At 36.0% G+C, this 13,184-nt stretch overlaps 1 protein-coding gene across 4 annotated transcripts in view; it reads right to left on the bottom strand.

Moving 5' to 3' along the window:
- RIC1 (RIC1 homolog, RAB6A GEF complex partner 1) overlaps window positions 1–13,184 on the bottom strand; it is a 142,424-nt gene that overhangs the window by 41,932 nt on the left and 87,308 nt on the right. For 3 of the 4 annotated variants that reach the window (XR_003414596.2, XM_027041163.2, XM_027041161.2), the window contains 3 exons: window positions 8,227–8,369; window positions 7,803–7,939; window positions 3,372–3,463 (listed from right to left, as the gene is read on the bottom strand). Coding sequence is in view for 3 of the 4 variants with exons in the window: in XM_027041163.2 (XP_026896964.1) it covers window positions 3,372–3,463; window positions 7,803–7,939; window positions 8,227–8,369 (372 nt within the window). In the remaining variant the exon portion in view is untranslated. The remainder of the gene's footprint in view (window positions 1–3,371; window positions 3,464–7,802; window positions 7,940–8,226; window positions 8,370–13,184) is intronic. The other variant, XM_027041162.2, reaches the window with a different exon arrangement.

The following is a 13,184-nucleotide window of genomic DNA, read 5'->3' as shown; positions in this document are numbered from 1 at the left end:
GTTTCTCATCTTTCAGGGATCAGTTTCCACTGGTGCTCGATGTCTCAAATTCATACTGCCATAATGTTTCATATTTTTGTCCATTTTTCCCTCCATATGGGAGAGAAAATCTGATCTGTTATTCCATCTTAGTCAGAAGTCAAATGTCTGTAAATAGGTATCTTTCCAGACTACCTGCCCAATTAGACGCTTTGGTGAAAGATAGCATTAGGTAGCTAGCAGGTGTTTACTTCTTTTTACTTTGCATCTGAAACTATCATGTGGTAACTTTGGGTTGCTGAGCTCTAACAAGTCAGTGAGCAGAGTCCAAATATTTCTACAAGAAACTGGTGTTAAGCCAACACTTACAGAATGACAATTGACCTTTTTATGTATTCTATAAAGCCTCTATTGTTTAAATTATTTTTATTTCCATTTATCATTAAACCATTATAAGAGAGAGATTTTTTTTCATGTGTAAGACACTACTCACTGACCTCCAAACAAAAACGATACCTCTATAATAGAGATACGGCTCTTAACACAAGTGACCAAATTTAGTACCATTAATACTGGGACAACTTAACGTTACTGCTCCATGGTGCCACGGTAAGTACACGACATTACATATGACAATGTTTAACCAGCATCTAGTCAAACCTTTAAACATAAAGGTAAGAGTAAGGCTGTAAGACTGATCCCCTGCAAACTGACATCCTAAACGTTAGCTTCTTACACAACTTAAAGGATACCAGCTACAGTTTAGTGTTCAGTCCTGGACTAGTGTTAGAACTGGAGGGTCAGAGCTAGAAGCCACTATTACGTCACACAGCTACAATCACAAAACTTTCAACCCCAACCCATGATCACACCAAAAAAAAGGAAGGAAGGAAGGAAGGAAGGGAGGGAGGGAGGGAGGGAGGGAGGGAGGGAGGGAGGGAGGGAGAGAGAGAGAGAGAGAGAGAGAGAGAGAGATAGAAGCTGGTACTCTCCCAACTGATGGAAAAGTAAGATGACTGGAAGGCTGAAGGCTGAGATTCCACCTCCACGACCCTGGTGAGGGGATCCTCTCGTGGATCCTAACACCGGGCCGCGGCAGAGCCACCAGCGCTAGCCCTGACTGTGGCCAATACGGAGGCATGCTAGCCACCACCCCGTCCGTGCTGATGCGCCAGCCCTCTTATCATCTGACAGCACTGGCTTCAAAGTTTCAGGCATTATAGGTTTAAAGGAACTAAATGAATACCATTATGAGGAAACAATGAGACACATTTAGAATATAGGACATTCTATAAACAACCAGCCTGGACTCTTAAAAAAGTTAACGTCATGAACATAAAAACAGTGTGTGGGTTGTTACAGGCAAAAGGCGACTAAAGGGAAATAATAACTAAATACTGATTGACTCTGGTGAAAATAAGGAGCCACAGAAGAAATTCTGGTGACAAATGGGTTAATTTGAAGATGAACTGAGTATTAGTTCTTATCTGGGATTTATCATTAATTTTAAATTATAAATTCTCACTAATTTTCTCACGACAAAAATAATTGAGTTTATATAAGAAAATGTCCTCTCTTTTTTGGAAACCAAGAAACAATGTAAATGTCCATTTAACAGCAAATCAGATAAATTAGGATACATTCATACACTAGAACACTATAAATCAATCAAAAATGATTTCAGCCACTGGCAAACAGCATGGATGAATTTCACAAAGCTGACTGAAAGAAGCAAGACCCAACACATAGAATATGATTCTATTCCTATAAAGTTCAAAACCAGGTAAAACTAAATTACGCTCTTTGTGAACGCATGCATGGGTGGGAAGCTATAAAGCCTAAGGAAATGATCATCACGAAAGACAAAAAACTGGCTACCTTTAAGTGTGTTGGGGAGGAGATGGGAGTTATGATTTAGGAAGTCACAGGGTGGGACTTCCCACCTTGCAAAACTATTTCTTGACCCAGTTGTGAACAGATGGGTGTTTGCATTACAATTATATTTGCAAAACTGAATGTCTGGATTATGCACTCTCCTACAAGTGTGTTTTTATTTTACAATATGTAAAAAAGGTTATTATGAACCTTAAGCCAGTAAGTTTGACAGGGATATGAACGAAACCAATTCCCAGAAAAACAGAACTTGCCAAAGTGACAGGAATACGTAGAAAATCTAAACCTTCTTAAATCTACTTTTAAAACTGGATTAAATCAGTAATCCAAAAAATTCCCACAAAAAAAATTGTAGGCTCAAACAGCTTCATTGACAAATTCAACCAAACATTCAAAGATAAACAGAGAAAGAGGGGAACAAGTCCTCAACTTGTTTTATAACATAAGCATAACCTTGGTTAATCAGGAAAGGAAAGGAAAAATTACAGGCAAAATGTACTAATAAACAGATTTAAAAATTCTAAACAAAATGTGACCAAATCAAATCCATGAATATGGAGAAAAAAAAAGAGTACTCTTCCTTCTTAAACTAAGCTAAATTTCTTTTATTCTATATTTATCTCTTCAATGAGAAGCAGTGTTGAGAACTCACCACTTTACAGATTGAGAGTGTAAAGAAGGTGATGATTTATAATGTGTATTATTTACACTTAAGAAAAATACTGTGATACTCAACTTGATGTAGCTAGAGACAATACTAGATGTATGTTCTACAGACCCACTAAACTTCAATTTGAAGTTTAAAAAAAAGGCTAAAAAAGCACTACACATATTGTAAAGTATTACTTATTAAATGTCTAATATAAGCTTTTTACTTGAGCTAAAATATAAGTTTGAGAAAGTCAGGTACCTTAGTGTTTTCCAACATATCTCGAGTGCTTAGAATTGTGCCTCGTGCATGGGAGACACACAGACACTTGTTGAATGAATAATCTGTATTTAATTTTACGTCTAAAACCTACATTATTGGAATTAAAACAAGAAACAGATATCAGGTATGAGCTGTAAATGTGCTCATTAACTAAGTCACATCCACAAATTCAAAGGCAACATCAACACTGATGTCTTAAAAAGAAAGGATTATTTCAAAAAAAGAAAAATATCTTCTTGATCCTCTTTTAAACAATCAAGAACAAAATTAAATTTTGGCTGATTTAATCTTTTTAACTTATAACTCAATTTCCTACCACTGGAGAAAAGCTCATCTTTACAAATTAAAACATTCAATATCTGAAATCTGCTCTTTAGATTTGTTTACTTCAATCTAATAAAATACCTCCAGATTTTATATTACAGCTGATTCCTAAACTATGATAGGCATGACAAGGTTTACAAGTGCATGCAGAACATTTTATGCTTCAAAATACATATTAAAAAAAATTTAAAGACCCATTATTTTTGCCAACAACTCTTAAAATGAAGAGGACTCTATCAATTACCTTGCACAACCAAACGCCATGAGTCGGTACTTGTTATTTACTGCTACACAAGTTCCGTCAACAACATCTTGTGGCCAAACTCCATGGAGCTGCTGTAATAAAGAAAAATAATGAAGGTTTTAAAAGTGCTGTCCAAATATACTGTAATCAGTATAACTCTCCTTCAGGAAACATACAGTTCCATAAGGCTTGGCTTGATCTGGTTTCACAGGAAAATATCCCATCAGGACTACCATCTGAATTTTCTCCCTTAAAGTATCAACTTCATTCAATAGTTCAATAAATATTCCCATTTGATCTCAGCCCAGTGCTAGCTTATCTACTCATAAAACACTAAAAAATGGACAATCTGCAAACCCAAACTAAAAGAAGATGACTTTCCTGTTAGAAAGTAAACCTCTTACAGCAGAAACTGAGTCTAACTTGCCCCCTACTATCATCCTCACCACGCAGCACACAGTGTTTAACTTCTCCCTTGGGGGCAAAGAGTAAATTTATTTGGTCTAAGCTTTAGAAGGAATTAGTGATTTTCCAGTGCCCACTATTCTCTATTATCCCTTTGCTTTACAGTATGGCACATCACCTGGTATGGCTAACAGCGTGGTACCTGGCAGTCTGACCCAACATCTCAGGTCTACTGTTCACTTGCTGAGACGATTATCTGACCTTTCCAAGCCTCAGTTTTCTCATCTGTAAGTTACTTATCTCCTAGAGTGTTTTGAGGATTAAATGAGAACATACATCTACGTAAATTACTTAATACAATGGCTAGCATTCAACAAGTTAAGCATTCAATTAATGAATAAATTATTAAGCTTAAATGCTATTTTATTTACTTTGAATATAGAAACAATAGATCCAGCTCCATTGTCTGTTTTTATTTGTCAAATCAAGGATGTCTTAGAGTATAAATTCTAAGGCTAAGGTCATCGTGACTATTAGTTTAGTAAGCACAAAAAAACCCAGCACACTACAATATAGCACTCATTTCTGGATGATCCCAACAGTAAACATTAGAAAACCCAATATAATTATAGCTCTGTGTAAAACAGAACACTAGAAATTTTATTTAATTCCCAAATGAGCTATATAATCCACTATTTAAACACGGCATTATGTGCTTTCTTTTTCATAGGAATTTTATTTTTCAATTTTAATAATAAAACTACAAACTATTTTAGATGACAAAAAAGAAGTGTAAAGATAGCACTGAGCATTATTTCTGCAGACCACCACTCAGACTGAAATTAATTCACTGATTTCTCTAACAAATATTTTCCAGCACTCTTCACCAAGCACTGCTCTAGGTGCTAAGGATATGACCGGTATTCAAATACACCAAAACCCTTGTCTGTATCCCTGCCTTACATGTCAGGAAGCTGTCAAGTTAAAAAAATTGTATAGTATATTGGAGGTTGGTAAATGCTATAGAAAAAAACAGTGAAGCAATTACAGGGAGTATAGGAAAAGGATAGAATATTAAACAGTTTTTCCCATGAAGGTACATTTTGAGGAAAGTACTGAAGGAGACATATACCAGGTCCAAAGGCCCTATCATAGTGGCATTTCTGGCATATTCAAAGAACATGAAACAAGCCTAAGCAGATGGAGTAGAATGGGGTAAGGAGAAGTAACAGACGAGGTAACAGGTGTAAAAGGAGACCAGATTTATAGGGCTTTGAAAGCCACTACAAAAACTTTTTGGGTTTTTTCTCCCTTATATATGGGGAGTCACTGGGGGGGGGTCTTTAAATTTTTTTTAACTTTTCCATTATAATTACTCAATTATATTAGAGAAGAATACACAAAACCAAACTTGTGCATCTCCATAATATCATAAAGTAAACACTTGTGGAGTTAGCTAGCAGTCAGGCCAAGAATTACCAGTATCCAAAAATCCAGCAGTGACCCTCCCAATCAATATCCCCTCACACACTACTACAAAAGTAACCGGTATCCAGACTTAAATGGTAATCCCTTCCTTCTTTTTCTTTAGACCAATACTATTTAAGAACATGCATCCATACAAACTCTAATTTAGAATGGCCTATGTTTTTATTTTCCTTTAATTTTACATGAAATAAAATCATAGCACACATTCCTTTGTGCCTAGCTGCTTTCACTCAGCGCGTCTGTGAGACCCATCCACATCACCACACACAGCCCTGCTGTTCACGCTCACCATAGCCTCAAACACCAGGCTTAGCTCACTGGGCCTATGCCTCCGTCACCCGATCAATCTTTACAGTCTCAGGCACATTTAAAAGTATTTTTCCTCCAGCTTTTCTAGTTGTCTTCGGCAGGTTTTGTCCTAATTATCTAAACCTACTGAAGGGTTCTGAGCAGAGGAGTGACATAATCTGACATATTTTAAGACATCTGTTAAATGCATCAAAAAATGTCAAACAATTTTTACAAAGCACTTAAATAATGCCTAACATAAACATGTCATCAGTGTATTTCCTAATTACCAGTAATACACATATGTATTCTTTTCCTGTAATTTGTATTTTCCAACTTATTTAACAATGTCCATCTGCTTTTCATTATTTTTTAAATTCTTAATTTACTGGAAAATTTTCTTTAACCAAATACTAAGAAAATTAGTAAAAGCTGATCATCAGAAATGAGTTACTTTTTCAGTTCTGGGATTTTTGTTTTCAATAAAAAACATTTAAATCCCAAACATAATTTACAAATATACCTTGTAAAAAAATTATTCTCCAAAAGCTTATTTTTATCCTTATATATTGACATGTTACCACAAATGTACTGTTTAGTACTTCATTATTTGAGTAGAGATTTTAGTGGAAAACAGTTTTAGGAATATTAAAGCTGACATTGTAGAAAATAATATGCCCTTAAAAACTTAAAATCTTTTTCAGTCAAAGAGAGCAGACTGAATATCTAGCTTCTCTGACTCTTAAATCCCCAACTTTATAACAGCAAAGATTTTTTTCAAAAAGCACAAACTTGCAAGGAAAAAGAATGGGTGAAGAGGTAGAATCATTAAGTTTTAGAAGCTAGGAAGCACATGGATGAGTAGAATCCTTAACTTAGAGGAACAGCTAAATTTATACTGTAGGGCACATAGAGGGCCTGGGGATTGAGATTTCTCAGAAAGACTGAACCACAAGCAGTGGGACTGGTTCACAGCCTGTAGAAGCACCAGCTGAGCGGTCCCACAGTACCTTCCCAAACTCAACAGCTAAGAAATATCCCACCTTCACTCCAACAGCAAAATGGAGATTTTTTTCTTTGGAGAAAAACGAAACAAAAAACAACCCTAGTGGTTTCTGGACCACACTGAAAACATGGGTAAGTGAATATGGACCCTCTAATTTAACACGTCTATAACTTAAATCCAAGACTACTGGGATGGCCAGGTACGTATTCTCTGGAAAGGACTGCAGACTCTCTTCCAATGAGCACCAGATACAGAGAGGGGAGGGAAGGAAACAATCCAGTCAGCTCACCCTATGAAGATAAGGGTCAACCAAACCCAGCAAAACCCACAGCTTTCAGTGAGTCCAAATTTTTATTTTGGGTCTCTGTCACTGCAACCAAATTCATATATTAACTAAACATATATTAATTAACCATAAACTATGGAAAGAGCTCTTTCAAATAAAGGCATTAAGGAAATCCTCAGGATGATGGACAGCCCCAAAATACAACTGTGTTAAAGGTATAGTGAGCCAGCAGCCCAGTTTGGAGCAAGCCAGAAGGTTCCAAGAGAAATTACTTCAAAGAAGATGAAACAAACAGAACATCTAATGTGCCTGAAGGAATTGAGAGGATATTTACACAACCAGCAGACAGTCTAGGGTTGAGTTACTGGTAAGTACATAAAAAGTAAATAAACATAAAGAATAATTATTAATTCCCAGTGGGAGGGAAACCTGCAGGAAAGAAAAAATAATCACAGCATCCATGGCTCAGGTACTAACAGGTTTTATATAGCAGTAACAATATAAACAATGAATAGTAATCTAATTGAAATCAAAATAACTGTATTAGGAAGACAGGAAGAATATATGAGTGCAGTAGGAACAGAGAAGCAAATGAACTTTTTCTACAGAAGGAGTCAATAAACCAGCTAAAAACTAAAAATTAAATACTCAGAGCTGTGGAGATAAACTGCAAAATAACCAGTAAAGAAAAATAAAGTCGTTGTCTCTGAGAATAGAAATTGAGTGTGAAGAGTGCAAGAAAGAGGGAAGGAACTATCATTTTTCTTCAACACATCTAATAGAATTATTTGTCTACTTATATTATTTTTAAGTATAATATATGTATCATTTTGATTTACAAATTAGTTAACATAACCCTAAAATATTAAATAAGGGAAGTGGCAGTGGGATTTAATAACAAAAACTAAAACTGGTAAATGCAAAATAGAGAAAATAAACACTCCAAAGTAAGTCATACCTCTGCAGTAAATCTACTTGACACTGGAGTAATAAATCCAATTTTACCATCGTTAAACACAACAGCAAATCCATCAAGTGTGGCACAGTATTCCATGTCTCTGATGTGCACATCTGCAAAACCCAGGAATGAACCTGCTGATGAAAACATAAGTACATGAAATACGAATATAAATACAGTAAATAACTCCCTCACATTTCTCTTTGCAAACCCTATAAGGACAGTTAAAAGGGCAAAAATAATGACCTAACAACACCAAACCATTAAACTATTCCTTCCTACACACACACACTCTCACTCTCTCTCCCCCCTTGCATAATTAATTCCAAAGGAAAAAAAAATCACTGCCCATCCATAAAAATATCTAACCAGATTATATCAAAAATAAACACCTGGCTCCACCTCATGCAGAAAGTATACCTACCTCTAGACGACTGCAGATCTACTGAAAAGGGTACTGTGCAAAGATTAATAGCTTTCCTTCCGTTTGTCATTCCTTCCCAGTGAATAAGATGAAGAAGTCCATCAGAAGTAGCAACGAGGAGATCCTCCAGCATGGACTGCAAACTATAGGGAAGTAAGCAATTTAGAATCAATGAACTTTAGGAGAGCACACTGGGAAAGCAAGGAGTATGAATGTAATGGCCCTGGAGAATGTTCATATACAGTGGATCATGAAACCACTTACAAAACTGTCATTTATCTACAATTTAGGTATCTAGTAGCTTCATCTTTGTATAATTTAATCTAGAATCCGAAATTCTGGATGAAATACAAGACTATGCGCAGCCACAGTCATGAACTGATCAACTTGGTTAAAACTAGAAATACTCAAACAGTAAATTCAAAGATGAAAGACGATAAATGACAAGAAAGGACAAAGGCAAAGAAACCATAAAAAGAACAACTTATGACAGGCTGACAGTCTGGAGCCATAAAGTACAGAGGTAGTAATCCTCTAGCCCTGGCCACCAGAACCTTCCCCAGTGATGGAAATGTGTTATCAAACATGGTAAGCAGCAGCTACATGTAGTGACTGCATGCCTCAAATATGGCTACTGTGACAGAAGAATGTATTTCTTAACTTTGCTCCCTTTGAACTAACTGAAATTCAAGGAACTTCATTTGACTAGAGGCTACTTTACTGGAGCTCACAGTTCTGGGTATTGTTGAGCCTCATGTTGTTCATTCATACAAGTATTTATAAAGCCCATGCTCCACGACAGGTGCCATGTTCTGTGCTGGCGATTCTGGGGTGAAAACAATAGTTTCTCTTTTCAGAAGACCTCTCAGTTGACTTAAGTGAGAATTATGGAGTATGACCTCCACACTATTTACAAAGAGATTTAACATTTACTTACCTAATGGAAAATAAATGCCCACTTTGCTCACTCTTATGTGCCCAGCCCCTAAGGCAGTGCTAGTTATGTATGGCACGCAATGTTTGTGGGAGGAGGAAAAAGGGGAGAAAAGGAGAGAGGAAAAGGGAATCCAAGAATAACAATGCAAAGGCACTGGCATAGAGGAAGAAAGAGAACCAGGGGAACCAGAGGAAATTGATATAAAAAAGCCAAGGGAATAGATGGATGGAAAAAGTACTTAAGAGTACCAAATGCTACAAAAAACGCAAACGTAAGAAAGAAATGAAAAAGTTAAAAATGTGGTGTCCACAATATATACTCCCTATTATATTGATACTATTAAAATTCTTTCCATACTTAAGAAGAGTATATTTCAGAAATATTTTAATCCATAATGGTGGGAGAGATGTTTTTAATGTTTTAATTCTTAAATAAACCTTCAATCCTTTAAAAGCTGAGCTCAAGGACTCATTCACCAAGAATTTCAGACAATGAAGAACTGTTTTCTTCCCAACTACAAAAATATTAAAAAGAGAAGAACATTCGTAATCAACTGAGTTTACAGAAAGTTCACTTTTTGAAATACTATATATTCTTCCCTTTCAAATTTGTATTTTAGTGCAACATTTGCATGTAGCATGGAATAAGTAGAGAATAAAAACTTTAGGTTTTACATCTGCCACTACATGTCAACAGAAGCAATTTAGTGGAGTAGTCACTGGCTTACCAGTGATTTTCATTCAGCAGGAGTCATCCTAGGTTTTTTCCAACTATATTCTCCCTCTCCCCTGTTCCTATTTCCCTAGAAGAATCACTGCATATGACATTTAGGAGCAAGATCAAGGTCACCCTGCAGGAATTTAACCACCTACTAGGCAAAACTCAGCACTCTTCTGACAAAGTTAACAGAATTCAGAATCTCTACTTTGTCATCCCCAGTGCTAGGACAAAAATGACCAGATGTGTGGGGACAGGAAAACGTGACCCAGAGTCAAGAGAAAAATCAATCAATATGAATATACTTCGTCAATCCTGATGTTAGAATTAAAAGATAATGACTTCACAATAACTATGGTAAATATGACAAAGAATCCACAGGAAAAGATAGATCCTCCTCATTCAACTGAAGTAAATAAACTCATTAAAACAAAGGCTGAGGTCAGTTGTTAAAATACGGAGTACTTCCCTAAAGTTAGTAAACAGGCCTTGCTCCACACCACACAACTATGTACCCAGTGACTGCTAGTGTTACAAAGATCTAACAATTAAAGATTAATTCCTGGAATAAGGGAATATCAGGATTCTTTACCGATAATCACTGTGACAGGTCTTTTCATGCTGCACTGGTTTTTAAGTATTTTGAAAAATCACTCCTGGGTATAAATACACACAAAATATACATAAATATACTCTAAGTTATGTCCTCAGAGAGCCTCTCCAATCATTGACTTCATGGGCTTTTTAACAGCTAACTGATATGCCCGAGGTGCCTCTCCATCCCCTCCCCACCCCGCCCCTTAATTTAGGACCTTAGAAAAATAGTATCATCTTGAAAGCAGATGGGGCACCTAGGTGGTTCAGTCGGTTAAGTGTCTGACTCTTGATTTTTGGCTCAGATCACGATCCCAGGGTTGTGGGACAGAGCCTCGCGTCGGGCTCTGTGCTGAGCATGGAGCCTGCTTGGGATTCTCTCTCTCCCTCTCCACCCTTCCCCCACTCAGGTGTGCACTCTCTCTCTCAAAATAAATAAAATTAAATTAAAAAAACATTTAAAACATAGATTAGCATTTCTGATTAATCAAATATTCTTAATGGGACATATATCATTCATAATCACCAATTCTCAAATATGTAAATATATTTAATACTTAACAAATATTAAATACTATATACTAAATACGGCTTTCCTAAGTACCTGGAATAGAGGAAGATAAGGAATAAACTGTGGTATTTACTAATATTTATTACCTGCTGTTAGTTGGAAACAGACTAAGGGTTTAATTACAGATCGTATCAGTACTTTTCACCTTCTAAACATTCTCTATCCTCAATAACACACATTGGACATTTACCATTAATCCTATTCTTTCTTCAAGCAAAAATTAAAAGATGGCATATTTGCCATATTATGCCTACAAGCAGAAGTTTTAACTATTATCTCTAATTTCACAGGATTTCTATTTTTGGTGGTGAGCAGGAAGATAGTTGGTTACAAAGTCCAAATACTGTGTCTTCTCCCTCAATGCAAAATCACATAGGATATCCAATCACATTTCCAACAAGTATGCATTACAGGTGCTAATAATAATACTGCTCTGAAAAGCAATTATTTTTCTGAAGTTTCAAGATAAACCTTAGAGATTTCCTATCCCCTAAATTTGTAGTGTGTATTGAAAACTAGCACCTGACTAAAACAAACAAGACCACTTAGCAGCTGACAAGTTAAACTTGTACAAGATGACAGGATTTCTTTTTTTAAAGCCTCTTTTTCTATCCCATCCCCATGATCCATACGGTCTGCTGCTGGATATAGGTAGAGAGCCATACCTGTACAGGTCCATCTAGCTTGTACCCAGAGACATTCCAAATTCCTTACGTCGCAAGTTACATTCTTAAAAAGAATCTCTGTACTGAAATAACATCTGAGGTCAAGAGTACCTTTCTGACCAAGGTGATCATAACTTAAACTCAATCCTTTGTAACCCGGATCACACTGATGCAAATAACAAAAGTAAAACAACATTCTTTTTCTCTGAAGAAAGTACATAAAAAGATGGACTAAACACGGCAAGACAATAGCCAGCCACTTGCATACAATTTTTTTTTTTTAATGTATACCAGTATCTGTACTGTATTCTAACAAAACTAATGGTGAAAATAGCCTTTTATTAGAACTGTGACTCAGAAGAATTGAAAAACACTGGTATTACATTTATGTAGTTCAATATATTCGTATATCACCATGCATATAATTCAATATTTAATGAGACTACACAGTAAAAAGTCTTTTCCCCAAACCTGTGGCCTAGCCGGTCAGTTCTCACACTGTTTCTTATACATTTTTCAAGAACAATACATATTTTAACACTACCAGCTCCCTTTTAAAAACAAATATTGAGGTGCCTGGGTGGCTCAGTCGGTTAAGCATCAGACTTTGTTTAGCTCAGGTCATGATCTCGTGGTTTGTGAGTTCGAGCCCCGCTTTGGGCTCTGTGCTGACAGCTGGGAGCCTGGAACCTACTTGGGATTCTGTGTCTCCCTCTCTCCCTGCCCCTCCTCCACTCACGCTGTCTCTCAAAAATAAATAAACGTTAAAAACAAATATTAGCATTATTATAGATTACACCTTGCTTTTTTCACCCAACAACACATTTGGGAAGTTTCTTCAGTAAAGAGTGCCCTCAATGTTTCTACAGATGCATACTGTTCCCACTGTGCAGAAGGTAAGAAAAGCTTTTTAACCAGCTCCCTACTGATTGACATTTAGGTGGTTTTTGATCTTTTGCTATTATAAACAATGAAAAACCCTGTAAGCATGTCATCTGAATTACTATATTTGTATGAGTAATTCCTAACAATAGACATGCTGCACAAAGACCATGAGCTTATGTAACTTTGACAGACACTGCTTAATTAATTTCCATAAATACTGTATAAATTTATACTCTCACCACCAATGTATAAAGTTCATATCCCTGATCTCCCCCCCCCAAACAGTATTTTACCTAACTGTTCATATGTGTAAGTCACTTATTTACTCTCCTAAAGGAGATTATGTAATATATTAACTGAAATGTAGACAACGAAAAGAAATTGTTTATATTCTGTGTCCATTTGTTCTACTGTCTTTTTGTTATAAGAAGTCTTCACATACTGTAAAAATTAGACTTTGTGGTATTCACTGGAAGTATATTTCCTTATTTTCATTGTTTATGTTTTCCTCTGATCATACTTATGGTGGGTTTTTTCCCCCAGTTTTTTTTAACTTTTACATAATCTAATTTATCAATATTTCTTTTCA

Source organism: Acinonyx jubatus, chromosome D4 (assembly GCF_027475565.1).
Source record: "Acinonyx jubatus isolate Ajub_Pintada_27869175 chromosome D4, VMU_Ajub_asm_v1.0, whole genome shotgun sequence".
In the NCBI taxonomy this organism is placed as follows: domain Eukaryota; kingdom Metazoa; phylum Chordata; class Mammalia; order Carnivora; family Felidae; genus Acinonyx; species Acinonyx jubatus.
Note: the sequence above shows the minus strand (reverse complement) of the source record. Positions and strands in the feature narration are given on the sequence as shown.